This window comes from Eurosta solidaginis, chromosome 1 (genome assembly GCF_040869045.1).
Source record: "Eurosta solidaginis isolate ZX-2024a chromosome 1, ASM4086904v1, whole genome shotgun sequence".
NCBI classification, from domain to species: Eukaryota; Metazoa; Arthropoda; class Insecta; order Diptera; family Tephritidae; genus Eurosta; species Eurosta solidaginis.
The window spans coordinates 370,638,402-370,652,960 of NC_090319.1; the positions used below are offsets into that span (position 1 = coordinate 370,638,402).

General features: G+C 34.9%; 3 protein-coding genes across 3 annotated transcripts in view; 1 reads left to right on the forward strand and 2 right to left on the reverse strand.

Annotated features, from left to right (window-relative positions):
- LOC137238228 (uncharacterized) overlaps window positions 1-2,080 on the reverse strand; it is a 45,046-nt gene extending 42,966 nt beyond the window's left edge. The window contains exon 1 of the mRNA XM_067762992.1: window positions 848-2,080. The gene's annotated coding sequence lies outside the window, so the exon portion shown is untranslated. The remainder of the gene's footprint in view (window positions 1-847) is intronic.
- Window positions 2,081-5,405: 3,325 nt separating this feature from the next.
- Cpsf73 (cleavage and polyadenylation specificity factor 73) lies at window positions 5,406-8,127 on the forward strand. Its single transcript, XM_067762993.1, has 7 exons — window positions 5,406-5,576; window positions 5,630-5,693; window positions 5,763-5,860; window positions 5,943-6,972; window positions 7,039-7,300; window positions 7,408-7,853; window positions 7,925-8,127. The coding sequence occupies exons 1-7, from the start codon at window positions 5,482-5,484 to the stop codon at window positions 8,012-8,014; spliced, it is 2,085 nt and encodes a 694-aa protein (XP_067619094.1). The 5' UTR covers window positions 5,406-5,481; the 3' UTR covers window positions 8,015-8,127.
- Window positions 8,128-8,682: 555 nt separating this feature from the next.
- Window positions 8,683-11,435, reverse strand: CstF64 (cleavage stimulation factor subunit 2 CstF64). Its single transcript, XM_067762994.1, has 4 exons — window positions 11,285-11,435; window positions 11,145-11,223; window positions 10,661-11,084; window positions 8,683-9,584 (listed from the first exon to the last, which is right to left on the reverse strand). The coding sequence occupies exons 1-4, from the start codon at window positions 11,340-11,342 to the stop codon at window positions 8,901-8,903; spliced, it is 1,245 nt and encodes a 414-aa protein (XP_067619095.1). The 5' UTR covers window positions 11,343-11,435; the 3' UTR covers window positions 8,683-8,900.
- Window positions 11,436-14,559: the final 3,124 nt, after the last annotated feature.

The following is a 14,559-nucleotide window of genomic DNA, read 5'->3' on the forward strand; positions in this document are numbered from 1 at the left end:
TTAAAGATAGGTATGTCTTCTAAAACAAACTACACAAAAGCTTTGCTCCGACTCTCTTAAAACTACATTTCCTGTGCATAACGTTAGATGAACTTATTGGAAACTCATGACTATATAGATGTATCGTGGATACCATATTAAGTGTGCGTTTTATATGTTTACGTTACACATACATGTACATTCATAAACATGTATTAAAATGCGTATGATCCAATAAGTTGGTAAGTAAATAAATTTTATACAAATTTACATACAATCACAAACAGTCTAAACACAAGTTTTAATAATGAGGTATGCAATGAGCGACCAAAAATTGAAAAAGTTGGCACAATCATTTATGAACAACAAAAAGTTATGCGAATTGTATGAGATACCCTTATTGATTTTTCTTCAGAAAAAAGAGAATACAGCACAAAGATGTACACTGCGAAATTCTCCATCTCCGCATCTGATTTGTAGGTACACCAATGCGTCGAACAAGTATATATGAAAGATTTTCTGATACATAAAGACAAACACCTACAGACACATCATTTCCCATTGACAATGAAATAGAAATGCGCTCTGAAAAGAGACCTCACTGATTTTACGAAGGCAATGTGGAAAAATGAATAAATGCATTTCAAATTAATTACACGTGCCTCGATATGAACGGGGCTACTACTCATGGTTACAAATTTTTAAATAATTACGTACCTATGTGTGGTTATACGACGTAAAGGTGTATGTATTAATATATGGATACACTATGTACATACATATGCTCGCATTGTGAACTTGTCATATACCATATGAATGTACATATGCATGTAGGATGACCCAGCTGGTATAACTTTAGTGTGCTTACCTCTACTAACAATTGCTTCCAATGTTGTATACATGGGTGCTGCTCTTTCTGTGGCTTAGTTGTTTCCACTTTCACGCTTGTGATGGCGATCGTTTTCAATGCTTTCCACACTCAGTTGTTTGCACTTTTTTATATATATTAAACATATGTACATTTGCCCAAACATGAGTACGTAAGTATGTACTATATCTTTTTAATAGCTACTGCATCGTTTTTTTTTTAATAATTCTTACTTTAAACTCAGCACTCATACACAGTGTACAACACAATATAGTTTATCGATTGTTACTTAAACTATGTTTAATTTTATTTAGAGATATTCCTATCAAATTTGTATTCAACTGAATTGATATTAGGGAAGTTCATATTACACAATGCCAGCAATTCATATATATTCCCGCATACTATTGTTTATTAAGCATACGGCGAAGGCAACAGTTTTTATGGAACGGGCGTACTATGTATATATTTACATAGCATATTTACTTCATTTCATTTTGGAACGTAACAACGATTTGTATTCCACTTTTCTCCACACACGCACTCATGATACAGTTGAAAGATATGGAATGGTGTTCCGTACTCTTATTGAGCAAAGAATGTACACATATATGTATAGTCCAACTTGGTTGAACAGTTTATCGATGCTAGAATTTTAGGGCAGGCAGCCAAAGGTGAATATTGTCTCATATGTAAGACAGTGATTATATATTATACATCTGCTCTGTATGTTTATGCATATGTCCAAAATGTACATAAGATTGTTTTGTGTTGTTACTACTGTGCTGATGCTGGTTTTTTAGTTCACACTTCCACTGATATCTATATGTATGTATGCATGTGGTGTCGATCCTTGAGTTCTATAGCACCTTGTTAAGAGAGTAGTACGTTCCTGTTACTCACAGACGTTCAATGACACAAAATTTTTGGTTTTTTTTTTTACTTATTACCCCATAGACTTCTTCCACAGCTTGTTATACGATTGCTTCAAATGTTGTGCTTGTGTATGCTAGTACGAGGCCGTCCGACGGGGTCCCGTTCGTACAGGTCACCACACAAAAGAAATTTTCATCTATCGATTTTCACATCAAGCTACAGGAGAGTCATATAAACTCTTTTGTAAATCGATACTACACTAATTTTTCGTGAAAATTTTATCATTTTTCCATATTTTTAATCACTTTAAATATATAAAATTCTATTCAGTCAAATTTGCACCGATATGAAAAATTACGACAACGTATAGTAGGGTAGACAAATTTGACAATGGCCGACACAGGGTGTAACAGCATAAAAAAATATAATTGGTTTGTTCGCTTGCCTATATAATGTGCATTCCCTAACAGTCACATCCAAGGCAATCTATACCAGGTGGTGGCAAAGCGAATTCAACCAATTCGCCGTGCGGATGAATGTCAAGAGAAAAGAAAATTTTCATTGATTTCGATTAACTGACATATTGTTGTGCTAGGCGTTGTGTGGAAAATTATCAAGAAGAAGCATTCAGCTGTTGGAAGAACAACAACTGGTACTGAATTCGCCTGATCAAATCCAAGTCATCATTCAATTAATCAGCTGTTTTAGGTTAGGTTAGTTTAGGTTATGTAGGCTCAGCAAAATATTTGCAAATTCACTTCGTTTTTACTGACGCTGGCTTATGTGAAGTGGTATGTAAGTTTGTCTTTGAATAGAATATGTGCATGCATAAAGATGTAAGTAAATATCTATGATCAGAATCATTAAGAAGTTAATACTGAAAAATAATATCTACATAAAAATAATTTAACAACAGAAGTAAGACAAAACAAAGCAAGCAAGAAACTCGGTTTAAATGCGCTTTCCTCGGCAGTCCCTGTTCCACAATTACGAGTTTCGCCAACAAAAATATTTGTGTCTAAACAACGACTAAATTGGAGATATGCTATTATTCTCTTCAAGTACTTAATTTTGCAGCTCAGCGAAATTTTATGTCCAACTATTTGGCCCATTCAGCGAATAATATATGTATTCATATATATTATTTCTAATTGCAGTTTTTATGTACGGGTCGCTTTTTCGCTCTTATTTGGAATCAAAATCTATAAATAAAGTTTTGGTTGTAAGGATGGAGATTCGGGCTATTAGCTAGCTTTGAGCAATTTTGGTCGTAGTGCTTTCGTTTAGCTATATTTTATTAAAATATTTTGTTAAAAATAAACGATTGTGGGCACACAAAGAAATCTATTTGTACTATGGCACTATTGTGAATATTTGCATTGCATTAACGGCAGTTGCTACAATACGCTAGATGACGGCGCAAGCTGTAAGCTGTAAATTTTAATTGATTGATAGAACATCTGATTTCTGTTGATGTTTGGTAAGCGACTTTTATATTGGTTGCGCAAGATTCGCACGGGTCCGGCTCGTACTCCTATATTAGCTGTGTTTTCTTTACATCTATAGAGGAGCTCAACCGTTGTGTGATTCAAAAATATGGTGTGTTCAAAAACTATCACTCAACACTTGTTGTTGTTGTAGAGAGAAAAACACTCCCCCAAAGCTTTGGAAAGTGTAATCGATTTTGGTGGTCATTCGCCGGATATAGATGAGATACGTTCCGGTCACAATCACCATTAAGGTACAAACCCGACCACCTCAGAAACGTTTTAGTTTGACTACATTTAACCCCCTAGTTCCAAGAGCATCTTGTGGTCGCCAGAGCTTCGGCTGCTAAAGTAACTGGATTCGGCACGAGTAGTTGAGGTGGCAATGGAGTCGAAGAAGCTATAAATTGCGCCGGCAACCCCTTGAAAAGGGTTACGCCACACAACCCCTTGAATCATTTGGGTATTTTAGTTGCCTCTTACGACAAGCATACATACGGTGGATATATTCTAAAGGGCCAATTAAACTTCCTTAATCCTAATGCCATAGGCGTAACCATACCCATATCCCTAACCATCCCCAATGTGATCGATTAATGGTGCCTTAACCTAAAAATCGTGAAAATTTCATAAAAATGAAGAAAACGGAAACAAATACAAACATATTCCACAAAAAATAAGCCTTTTACTCATAACGTATCGAAAACAATGAATAAAATCTAAAAATAGTTATTAAATTCACCAACTCAAATATTTTTAGGTTATGGATATGCCGGGAAACCAAAAACCAATTGGTTGGCTATGCTATGGGTATGGCTTTAGCGTTATGGTATGGCACCATAAGGTTGGTTCGATCACTGTTTTATCTGGTTATGGATAAGTCACCATTAATTGGCCCTTAAGTCACCATTAATTGGTCCTCACAAATCAACCTCCCAGATTGAGCATTCACGAGTTCTAAATTTCTTCGTTCTGCGCAGGTACGTCATAGTTGACTCTTGAGCGAATAAAAAAAACCGAGAAAAAAAGAGCTAAAAGAAAAGAGTCAATTCTTACGTCATAAAAAACAGCTGATCTAATGTTTACATGAGCAGTGCGCAATCTTCTTGTGTGATTTGTGATTGGCCCTTAAGCCCCCAACCCCTAGGGACGATCAACAATTGTGTTCACTGAACGCCATTGTTTACTATATAGGTTGGCAGCTTATTTTGAGGTTATGTTGCGAATAGAGTGGAAGGCAGTGGACTAGGCAGTCGAATGACATATAATGAAGGAATGGTGTTCGGAGTTTTTTCAAAGTTAAAAAAAAAAATGATAAAAGCTTTAATATAAATATAAATATTGTTTTAATAACAATAAAAGCCCTTTATATATTCTATGTACATAAATTCGTAAGGATTATCTCACTTTAAAATTTGAGCTAAATAATCTAAAATTTTTTTTTTAAACTGAGTCGAGAACTGTGCGTGTGAATGTACGAATTTTCACCGATCAGCTGTTAGTTGCGCTACTTGGTAAAATTTGCAATGCTGAAAGCGCCCGTTTTTACTACGCCAAACATTAGCCGTGTTTTTTTTTTACACGCGTATACGTTTCGTTTGCGCGTGAAAAAAAACGCCTATCCTCGCTTAGATTATACATTTCCGTGGGGTATTTGTGTTTATTTTTCGACTGTATTTAATTAATTTATTTAATTATTTTTCCAAAAAACACGTTTGCATAAAGTGACAACACCGCTTGGATAAATGCCAGACAATTAAAAATATCCCTCTCAGAAAACATTCAGCATCAATTTTTCTATTTCCAGCGAGATACTCGCCACAAAATAACGAGTGACGGCTCTTATTGTATTTATCCTCTTTGGTATAACATATAGTTGAATCAGTTGCGATGAATTGTGGACATACATAGAATACATAGAATTAGTGTAGAGGGTGAAACAAAGACACATATTTCAGTTGCATCTGAGTATAAAGAGTATTGAAATTTAGTAGGACAAAATTTATGCGCAGTAATTTCAGAGGTGTATTTAAAGTTTGTCGCTTAGCAGTCCATATAAAGTTTAAGCGTAAACGAATATACGCGTGTTAAAAAACACGGCTATTGTTGAGATCTGTTTGGGGCATAAATTTACGTAATTTGACAGTGGATGAAACCCAGCAACAGAAACCCTTTTATCAGCTGTAAATTGACAACTAGCGGGTTTTGCATTTATTTAGCAGCGTGATATAGACATCGTCTATATACAAAAATATTACTTTCTTATATTGCATGGTAATAAAAAAAAATTTAACTAATACAATGACGTCACGTAATGAAGACCGTGTCCCGGCTGAGGAGAGTGACCTTCTACAAATTAAGCCACTGTAAGTACGGTGGAGAAACTATCACGTTTATGCCCTAACAAGTTCATTTGCAGCGGTGCCGGGCAGGAAGTTGGTAGATCATGTATTATGTTAGATTTCAAAGGGAAAAAGATTATGGTATATATTTTTTGTTACATGAATAGTTTATTCTTTTATAAAATATATATAATTGCAAAATTCGTTTAGCTTGATTGTGGTATACACCCAGGATTATCCGGCATGGATGCATTGCCTTATGTAGATTTGATTGAAGCAGATGAAGTGGATTTACTCTTTATATCACAGTAAGTAACAGTTATAGTTAGTATGATGGTGAATACAAAAATCATTTTTTTTTTTTTTTTCATTTAAATTGAAAATACTTAGTTTTCACTTAGACCACTGTGGTGCGTTACCATGGTTCCTAATGAAGACTAGCTTTCGCGGACGCTGTTTTATGACGCATGCCACAAAGGCCATTTATCGTTGGATGTTATCAGATTATATTAAGATTAGTAATATTTCAACTGAGCAAATGCTCTATACCGAAGCCGACTTAGAAGCATCAATGGAAAAAATAGAAACGATAAATTTCCATGAAGAGCGAGATGTTATGGGTGTACGTTTTTGTGCGTACAATGCTGGGCATGTCCTGGGTGCAGCTATGTTTCTTATTGAAATTGCGGGTGTGAAAATTCTTTATACTGGCGATTTCTCAAGACAAGAAGATCGACACTTGATGGCTGCTGAAATACCACCCGTTAAGCCAGACGTACTCATAACAGAATCAACTTATGGTACACATATACATGAAAAGCGTGAGGATCGTGAAAATCGATTTACTTCTTTGGTACAGAAAATTGTACAACAAGGTGGTCGCTGTTTAATACCTGTATTTGCTTTGGGTCGTGCCCAAGAGTTGTTACTTATTTTGGATGAATATTGGTCACAAAATCCTGAATTACACGAAATACCAATTTATTATGCATCATCATTGGCCAAAAAGTGTATGGCTGTTTATCAAACTTATATTAATGCGATGAATGATAAAATTCGTCGCCAAATTGCTGTAAATAATCCATTTGTGTTTCGACACATATCCAATTTAAAGGGTATCGATCATTTTGATGATATTGGACCTTGTGTGGTAATGGCATCACCTGGTATGATGCAGAGTGGTCTATCACGTGAACTTTTTGAGAATTGGTGTACAGATCCAAAAAATGGTGTTATCATTGCCGGTTATTGTGTTGAAGGAACTTTGGCGAAATCTATACTATCTGAACCTGAGGAAATAACTACATTGGCAGGACAAAAATTACCTTTAAATATGTCAGTCGATTATATATCTTTCTCCGCTCATACTGATTATCAGCAAACAAGCGAATTTATACGTTTACTAAAGCCTCAGCATGTGGTATGTATTTGTCGTCTTCCCTTTTTAATATTCACTGAGTAATAAAACGAACAACATATTCCCTAGGTGTTGGTTCACGGCGAACAAAACGAAATGTCTCGTCTAAAAATGGCATTGCAGCGTGAATATGAGGCTGATACTACTACAAATATCAAATTTTACAACCCACGTAACACACATTCCGTTGAATTGTACTTTCGTGGTGAAAAAACGGCAAAAGTTATGGGTACTTTGGCAGCCACTAAACCAGAAGTTGGTAACAAATTATCTGGGGTCTTAGTGAAACGTGACTTTAAATACCATCTACTGGCAGCCTCTGATTTATCCAGTATGTACTTCAATCAATGTTAATATTTTAGGCTTGTAATATGTGATATTTTTTGCCATTTTGCGTTAAATTGATTAACAATTGGCTGTTCTATGATATAATTTCAGAATACACGGATATGAGTATGTCCGTCGTAACACAAAGACAATCCATTCCATGGAATAGCTCCTTAATTACGCTCAAATTGTTGTTGGATCGTATTGGTGGTGTGGGTACTTCAGAAATTATTGAAGATGATAAGCGTCTACGCGCGTTTAAGTGCATTGACTTAATGGTTGAGGGAAAAATAATAATTATGGAATGGCAGGCAACGCCAGTAAATGATATGTTTGCCGATTCTGTACTTGCGTGTGTGATGCAAACTGAAATGGGTGGCACAAGTATAAAAGGTGCTACAGCATTATCAAAATCGGATCGAACGCATTTTAGAGAATGTTTAATTGAAACATTGCAAGACACTTTTGGAGAACATTCGGTGCCCAAAATGTTTAAGGGTAATATTTTACCAGTAACTGTAGCCGGCAAGCGTGCTGAAGTAAATTTGGAAACTTTAGTAAGTTAATAAATGAAAGCTTATAAGCAAAAAGTCAAACATATTAATATTTTTCATTTCTTTATTTCCAGCAAATACATTGTCCAGATGATGATGGTTTAAAACAAATTGTCAACACGGCAGTACAGAAATTGTACCAAGCATTGGTCACAATGCTTTGAATAATATATTAAAATTTAACATAAATTACAAAAATTTTTGTTTTTATTGTGTCGAAAATATACGTATTGTAGTAGAGTTGCAAGAATAGAATTCTGAAAAGCACGAAAGTCTATGAGAGTGGTGGAGATTCATAAAAGAGGAGTTCCATATCAAAACGCAATAAGTGCACATACATTTTTTCGGATTTTGATAAATTCATATTCTCCTTTCCAATATCTTCGAAATATCAGCTGAAAAGTTGAGGGATATTTGGTCTAACCTTAAAATTCACATTAACAAATTGTTTTGTACTAAAACATTTTTTAATTAAATTTACTCGAACCTGTTCGATTGTAAATATTTCATTTTGGTATGGAGCTCCTCATTTTGATTGAATGGGCACAGTTTATTTTTTCATTGATCCCTTATCATAGTTGTTTTTTTGCTTGGAGTATTACTTAAGTAAGCACAAAACGAAGGGGAGGGTTCGAGTTTTTTGAGTTAATATGTTCTTACAACGTTTATACTGAAATGAATATATTTATATTCAGTGATGGCGATCGATACGAAAACAAATGAAATCCACTTGCTTGAAATTTACTAATTTTCAAATACACCTAGCCGAGGTTTTCTTATAGTTTTCGCTTCCCAATAAAAAAATATTTCCAGAGATCTACAGTAAAAAGTATTTTTTGCACAATTGTTAGAAAGTTACATTTTTATTTGCACCTCCACATTTGTTACACTGTAAGGAGAGCATAGCAATATTGATTTGCCAGTTTATAGTATACGTGTTATAAAATTTTTTTTAGGAAACACATTTGCAACAATTGGTCTAGCAAAGATTTTGTGTATTATATAAAACGTACTTGCTTAGTCGTCTTATTTCTTTAATGTTGGAAATGTTTAACGCTGCGTACTTTTGGCAATCTGTTCTTTGAGTACCAAAATACTGGCACGCTGCTCCTGTGGTAATTGAGAAATCTGTTCATTAGATAACTGAAGAACTTGCATAATAAGTGCTGCCTTTTCTTGATCGGTTGCATCATTGGGAATGCCGCAATTCGATGCTAAACGATTGTGTAGTTGCTGTTGAGCTGTTTGCTGTTGTTGGGTCATGGCTGGAGCAGGTACCCCTGTAGGGCCACCTACATTACCACGTAAACGTGGATCAATTTGACGTTGTCGTGGATCTGTTGGGAATGTGGTAGGGGGATTAACCGGTTGTGGTGGCATTTGCCGTTGTGCACGTGGATCCATAAGTGGTGGCGGTACCGGATTCGGTATTGAGCGCATATCTAGATCAACACTACGTCCTCCCATACGCATATCCATCTGTCTTGGATCAAGACCAGCGGGGCCTCCCAAACCAGGACCATTCATAGCACGTAAATCAATATCACCACCTTGTTGCATAGCATTGAAATTAGGACCTGGTACAGGCAATGGCGGTCCATTGACTATCGATGGTGGTTGAGTGGGTTGTGGTTGTTGTAAGATGGTTGAGGGCATGATTTGCGATGGTACACCACCTGATAAGGGATTGCCACCAAGCACAGGAGGCATTTGATTTGCTTTAAATAGCATACCCTAGAAATTTAAAACATTAAATTATGTAAAATTTTACTTTTAATAAAGTGTATTACATCTATGGGGTATTCCATCCCATTTCGACCAATTTTGAACCCGACCCCTTTAGAATTGGCTGAAAGTTTTTCTTCTTTTTCTAGCTTACGAAAGACGTTTTTCAGAATTTTTTCAAATTTTTTCATCCAACTCAAAAAAAGTTATCAATTTTTAAAAAAACACCGTTTTTGTTTTGAAAATGATATAACTTTTTCAAAAATTGACCGTTTGGGATCTTTTTTTTTTTTTTTAATTTGTTTCTAAATGTGCTTTTCGGAAAAAATCCAAAAAAATTTTAGTTTTTTTTTTAATTTTTCAGTTTTCGAGATTTTTCGAATTTCGCCATTTTTTTTTTCTCATAAAAAACTTCAATCAATTCTGCAATCATCCCCACTAATCCCGGAGTGGGCCGATTTTTTATATTTTTTTAAATTATTTTTTTAAAAGTAATTTTCAAAAATAAAAATTTTTTTTATCAATTTTATTTATATAACAAAAAAATGTAAGAAAATGATTTTTAAGTATTCTTATCTTTATATATTATGGTAATCTACGATTAAAATGACTCGCTTTCGCTGTCCGGCAGCTGCATTAGGCGATTTATTAGACGCAATTAAATAAAAAAAAAATAAAAAAATCGGCCCACTCCGGGATTAGTGGGGATGATTGCAAAATTGATTGAAGTTTTTTATGAGAAAAAAAAATGGTAAAATTCGAAAAATCTCGAAAAACTGAAAAATTTAAAAAAAAACTTTAAACATTTTTTTGTATTTTTTCCGAAAAGTAAATTTAAAAACAAATTAAAAAAAAAAAAAGATCCCAAACGGTCAATTTTTGAAAAAGTTATAGCATTTTGAAAACAAAAACGGTGCTTTTTTTTAAATTCATAACTTTTTTTGAGTTGGATGAAAAAATTTGAAAAAATTCTGAAAAACGTCCTTCGTAAGCTAGAAAAAGAAGAAAAACTTTCAGCCAATTCTAAAGGGGTCGGGTTCAAAATTGGTCGAAATGGGATGGAATACCCCCTATATATCAATTACCAATGCTGTTTGTGGGTCTACGATTCGCATAACAACCATTGATTGTAGTAATGCATATGCCAATTGTGGGTTTAACATTAACATTTGTCGTGCTTCCGATGGATTATTTTGTATACATAATTTCATTTGCTTCATGAGTTCATACATTTGCTCTGGTGGCAAAGATGCAACCGTTTTGGTAATTATTTCTGGTGCTTGATCTGGATCGCAATGTTCGCCGTATGGATTTTCAACTTGTGGACCTTGCAATAGCTGCTGCATTTCCATGCGCGATTTCTCCGTACAAGCATTATCTACACGCAAGGTGCGTCCCCCAATTTCGTACCCGTTCAAATTACGCATTGCACTCAAAGCGGTCTCCTGATCCTTGTATTCACAGAAGCCGAAACCTTTCGGCTTGCCGCTCTCGCGATCAAAAACAAGCCTTCAAAAAGAACGCGTTTCATTTTACTTAACTAAAAGACAATTCAACTTATATACGTACTTGAGTGAGAGAACTGGTCCTACTTCACTAAAAATTTCTTTAAGCTTTTCCTCCGTTGCTTCATATGGAATATTGCCAACTAAAGAAAAAGGTACAGACATTGAAACTTCAAAGTTTGCATAAAGAAATTGTTATCTTACCAAAGACGGATCTCATGGACTTATCCATGATACTTTGTTCGGAATTTTTATCAGCCATTTTTATCAAATATTTAACTTTAAAATGCAAAAATAAAAAGTACGACTTGTGTCAATTTCCGAAAACTAATCCAGTGACTTATCCATAACCAGATAAAACAGCTGATCGATCGATTATGGAAATCAATGTAATCGATTAATGGTGTCATACCCTGCAAAAATTGTTGGATTACATATTCCATTTTCTTCATGTTGGAGTACCCAACAATACTCCTTTGCAATGCGTTTGCGGACCACCATCTGCCGATCATTGCTCGTTTTTGAACACTCCTATACTCCTAAAGGAGTATTCCTTGCACTATTTATGGAGTACTCGTTTTTTTGAAGGGTACCATAACGTTAAAGCCATAACCATAGCATAACCAACCGATTTGTTTTTGGTTTTTCGCCATATCTATAAACTAAAAATATTTGAGTTGGTGAATTTATTAACTTTTTGTATATTTTATTTATTGTTTTGGATACGTTTTGACTAAGACACTTATTGTTTGTTGAATATATTTGTAATGGTTGCGTTTTCCTCATTTTTATGAAAATGTCAGCTGTTTAAAGTTATGGCACCATTAATCGCTCACAATGGAGATGGTTATGGATATGAGTATGGTTACGACTATGCCGTTATGGTTAAGGAAGTTTATCTGGCCCTTTAAGCTGCAGACATTGGTGCTTTATCGGTAACCGTATCGGTAACCTTATAGCCGGAGTCATTGGTGCCGTATGTCGTATCGCTGTATCCGTATCCCTAACGTAATCAGCTGTTTATCGTTACAACGGTATACCAAACCCCAATTGGTTGGCTACGATACGGTTACGACCTTAGCGGCACCAATAATCGATTGCATTGATTCTCATAAAGTTGGTCGAATCAGCTGTTAAAAGGTTACCGATACGGTTACCGCTAAAGCACCAATGTCTCCAGCTTATAACAGCTGATTCGACCAACATTATGAGAATCAATGCAATCGATTATTGGTGCCGCTAAAAGCCAAATTAAACTTCCTTAACCCTAACGCCATAGTCGTAACCATACCCATATCCATAACCATCTCAATGTGATCGATTAATGCTGCCTTAACCTAAAAATCGTGAAAATTTCATAAAAATGAAGAAAACGCAAAAAATTACAAACATATTCGACAGAAAATAATTCTCTTAGTCATAACGTATACAAAACAATGAAGAAAATCTTCAAAAAGTTATAAAATTCACCAACTCAAATATTTTTAGGTTATGGATATGGCTAGGAACCAAAAACCAATTGATTGGCTGTGGCGTGCGCGGTGTGGTATGGCACCATTAATCGATTACATTCCTTTCCATACGGTAGGTTCGATCAGCTGATACGTCACCATTAATTCGCCCTTAAGGTCGTAAGCGTATCGTAGCCAACCAATTGGTTTTTGGTTTACCGTCGTAACGATAAACAGCTGATTACGTTAGGGATATGACAAACGGCAATAATGACTACAGCTTTAAGCAATTGAGATATTAATGAAATTTGAACCACAGGCTCACCTTTTCCACTTTTTCATTTTCGAAAATTTCTAAATATATAAAGAAAATCGAAAAAAGGCGTAGCCCATGATTTAATTACTAGAGTTCTTCAATGATGACATATCTTTGACACTCCCAAATTGAAAAATTTGGACGGGGTGCTTTTACGAAGTAAGGAATACGGGGAATAATTCAATCCTCCTCAGTGAAATTGTAGTAGACAAGTATTTTTGGTAGTATATTAGTAGTGATAATAAATTTGTAAACGCAAAAAGTTTTTGGGGAAATAATTCATTTTCTACTAAATATTTCGTGAATTGATAAAGTTATGTTGGTTTGGTCATTCTTTCAGAAATTGTTTGAAGAATGCCGTACGTTATACCTATATGACATTACTTTATTTTCGAGTATTTTTTCTTGTATTTTATCTTCAATTTTTTGTCTCACTCCCTCCTAATGCGGTTTCAGTACTGGTATAAGTGTGTAAAGTATGTTTCAAAAAACTAACGAAATACAAGGAAAATACAATCTAGTTCCTTAAAAACAAACGAGCCAGTTTGTATTTCGATTGGTTTTTTTGACATTCGGCGGTTTTTTGATTTATTTTTTTCTTGCCATCTCCTTTTGACAATCCCTTCGGCCATGCAATGAAATAAATAAAATCAGCTAATGAGATGAGCTAACCATATAATTGAACCATGGACCATGCCATGAAATAAATAAAATCAGCTGATGAGATGAGCCAACCATACATTCTCTGCTCTGACTGCAGGTTTCGTTAAACATTTGTTTTGCTCACGTCATTTATCGGACACTTTGCTTCGCCAGTGATGTACTTTTCACGTATAATAGCGCGGTGGGAAAAAAACCGTGAAATATTTTGTAGTGATTTCAGTAGAGAAGTGAAATGAAAATCGCATTGAATATGACATTAAAAATGTTAACTTAAAGCTAAGGCCACATTGAGCTGCACTACACTGCGCTTCGCTTTTTTGCCCTGCAAAAATCGTGTGACCAAAACACACACAGCCACATGAATTTTTGACAGGGGTGACGATTTGGAATGAAAAATTATGCAAATGAAGTAGCATGTTGACAATTTTAGCTTTCCCACTATGTATCGTGCTCTCTCGCACCTATTTTATTCATACGGATGGTGAAACACGTCATTGTTGCTTGCAAAAATATGTTCTGCTAGTCCCATTATGAATGATGACTAAGTGTGATATCTTATCTGTCAACTGCCTGACAGGTTGTTCAATATGGCTACTTTTTAACGTTTTGACAGCATAATTTAATGATAGAAGGTGGCGGAATATTTGACAGCTGTCATATCAAACGTCCTTAGCTCCAGGTTGTATTTTCGAAGTACAAGAGAATCGGGCATAAAAGAGGGCCCGATTTTTAAAATAGTGCTTAATTATATTATTATTTTATTTAATTCTAGAATTGGATTCCAAAGTAAAGAAACGATTTTAAATATAATTTAAATAAAAAAACAAGTTTTGTTTCGGCTTAGCAATCATTAGCGATTTTTTTTATATTAAGAAAAAGTATGAATTATAAGTCTAATGCGTTTTACTGCTTAAATTAAAATTAAATTTAAAAGGAAAATCAAGCTCTGCGTTGGTTAGATAGAGAGTTTTTAGTGAACATAAGTATTTCGAAGGACGCAAAATCCGCCTTCGGAATATTAATACTGAGAGCACAACGCGTCTTTTGAC

Coding starts and splice junctions, on each gene's coding strand:
- CstF64 (XM_067762994.1), bottom strand. CDS start 11,342: ATGGCTGATAAAAATTCCGAACAAAGTATCATGGATAAGTCCATGAGA. Junction 11,224..11,284: donor GTCCATGAGATCCGTCTTTG/GTAAGATAACAA, acceptor CTTTTTCTTTAG/TTGGCAATATTCCATATGAA. Junction 11,085..11,144: donor GGACCAGTTCTCTCACTCAA/GTACGTATATAA, acceptor TTCTTTTTGAAG/GCTTGTTTTTGATCGCGAGA.
- Cpsf73 (XM_067762993.1), top strand. CDS start 5,482: ATGGTAATAAAAAAAAATTTAACTAATACAATGACGTCACGTAATGAA. Junction 6,973..7,038: donor TACTAAAGCCTCAGCATGTG/GTATGTATTTGT, acceptor CATATTCCCTAG/GTGTTGGTTCACGGCGAACA. Junction 7,854..7,924: donor AAGTAAATTTGGAAACTTTA/GTAAGTTAATAA, acceptor CTTTATTTCCAG/CAAATACATTGTCCAGATGA.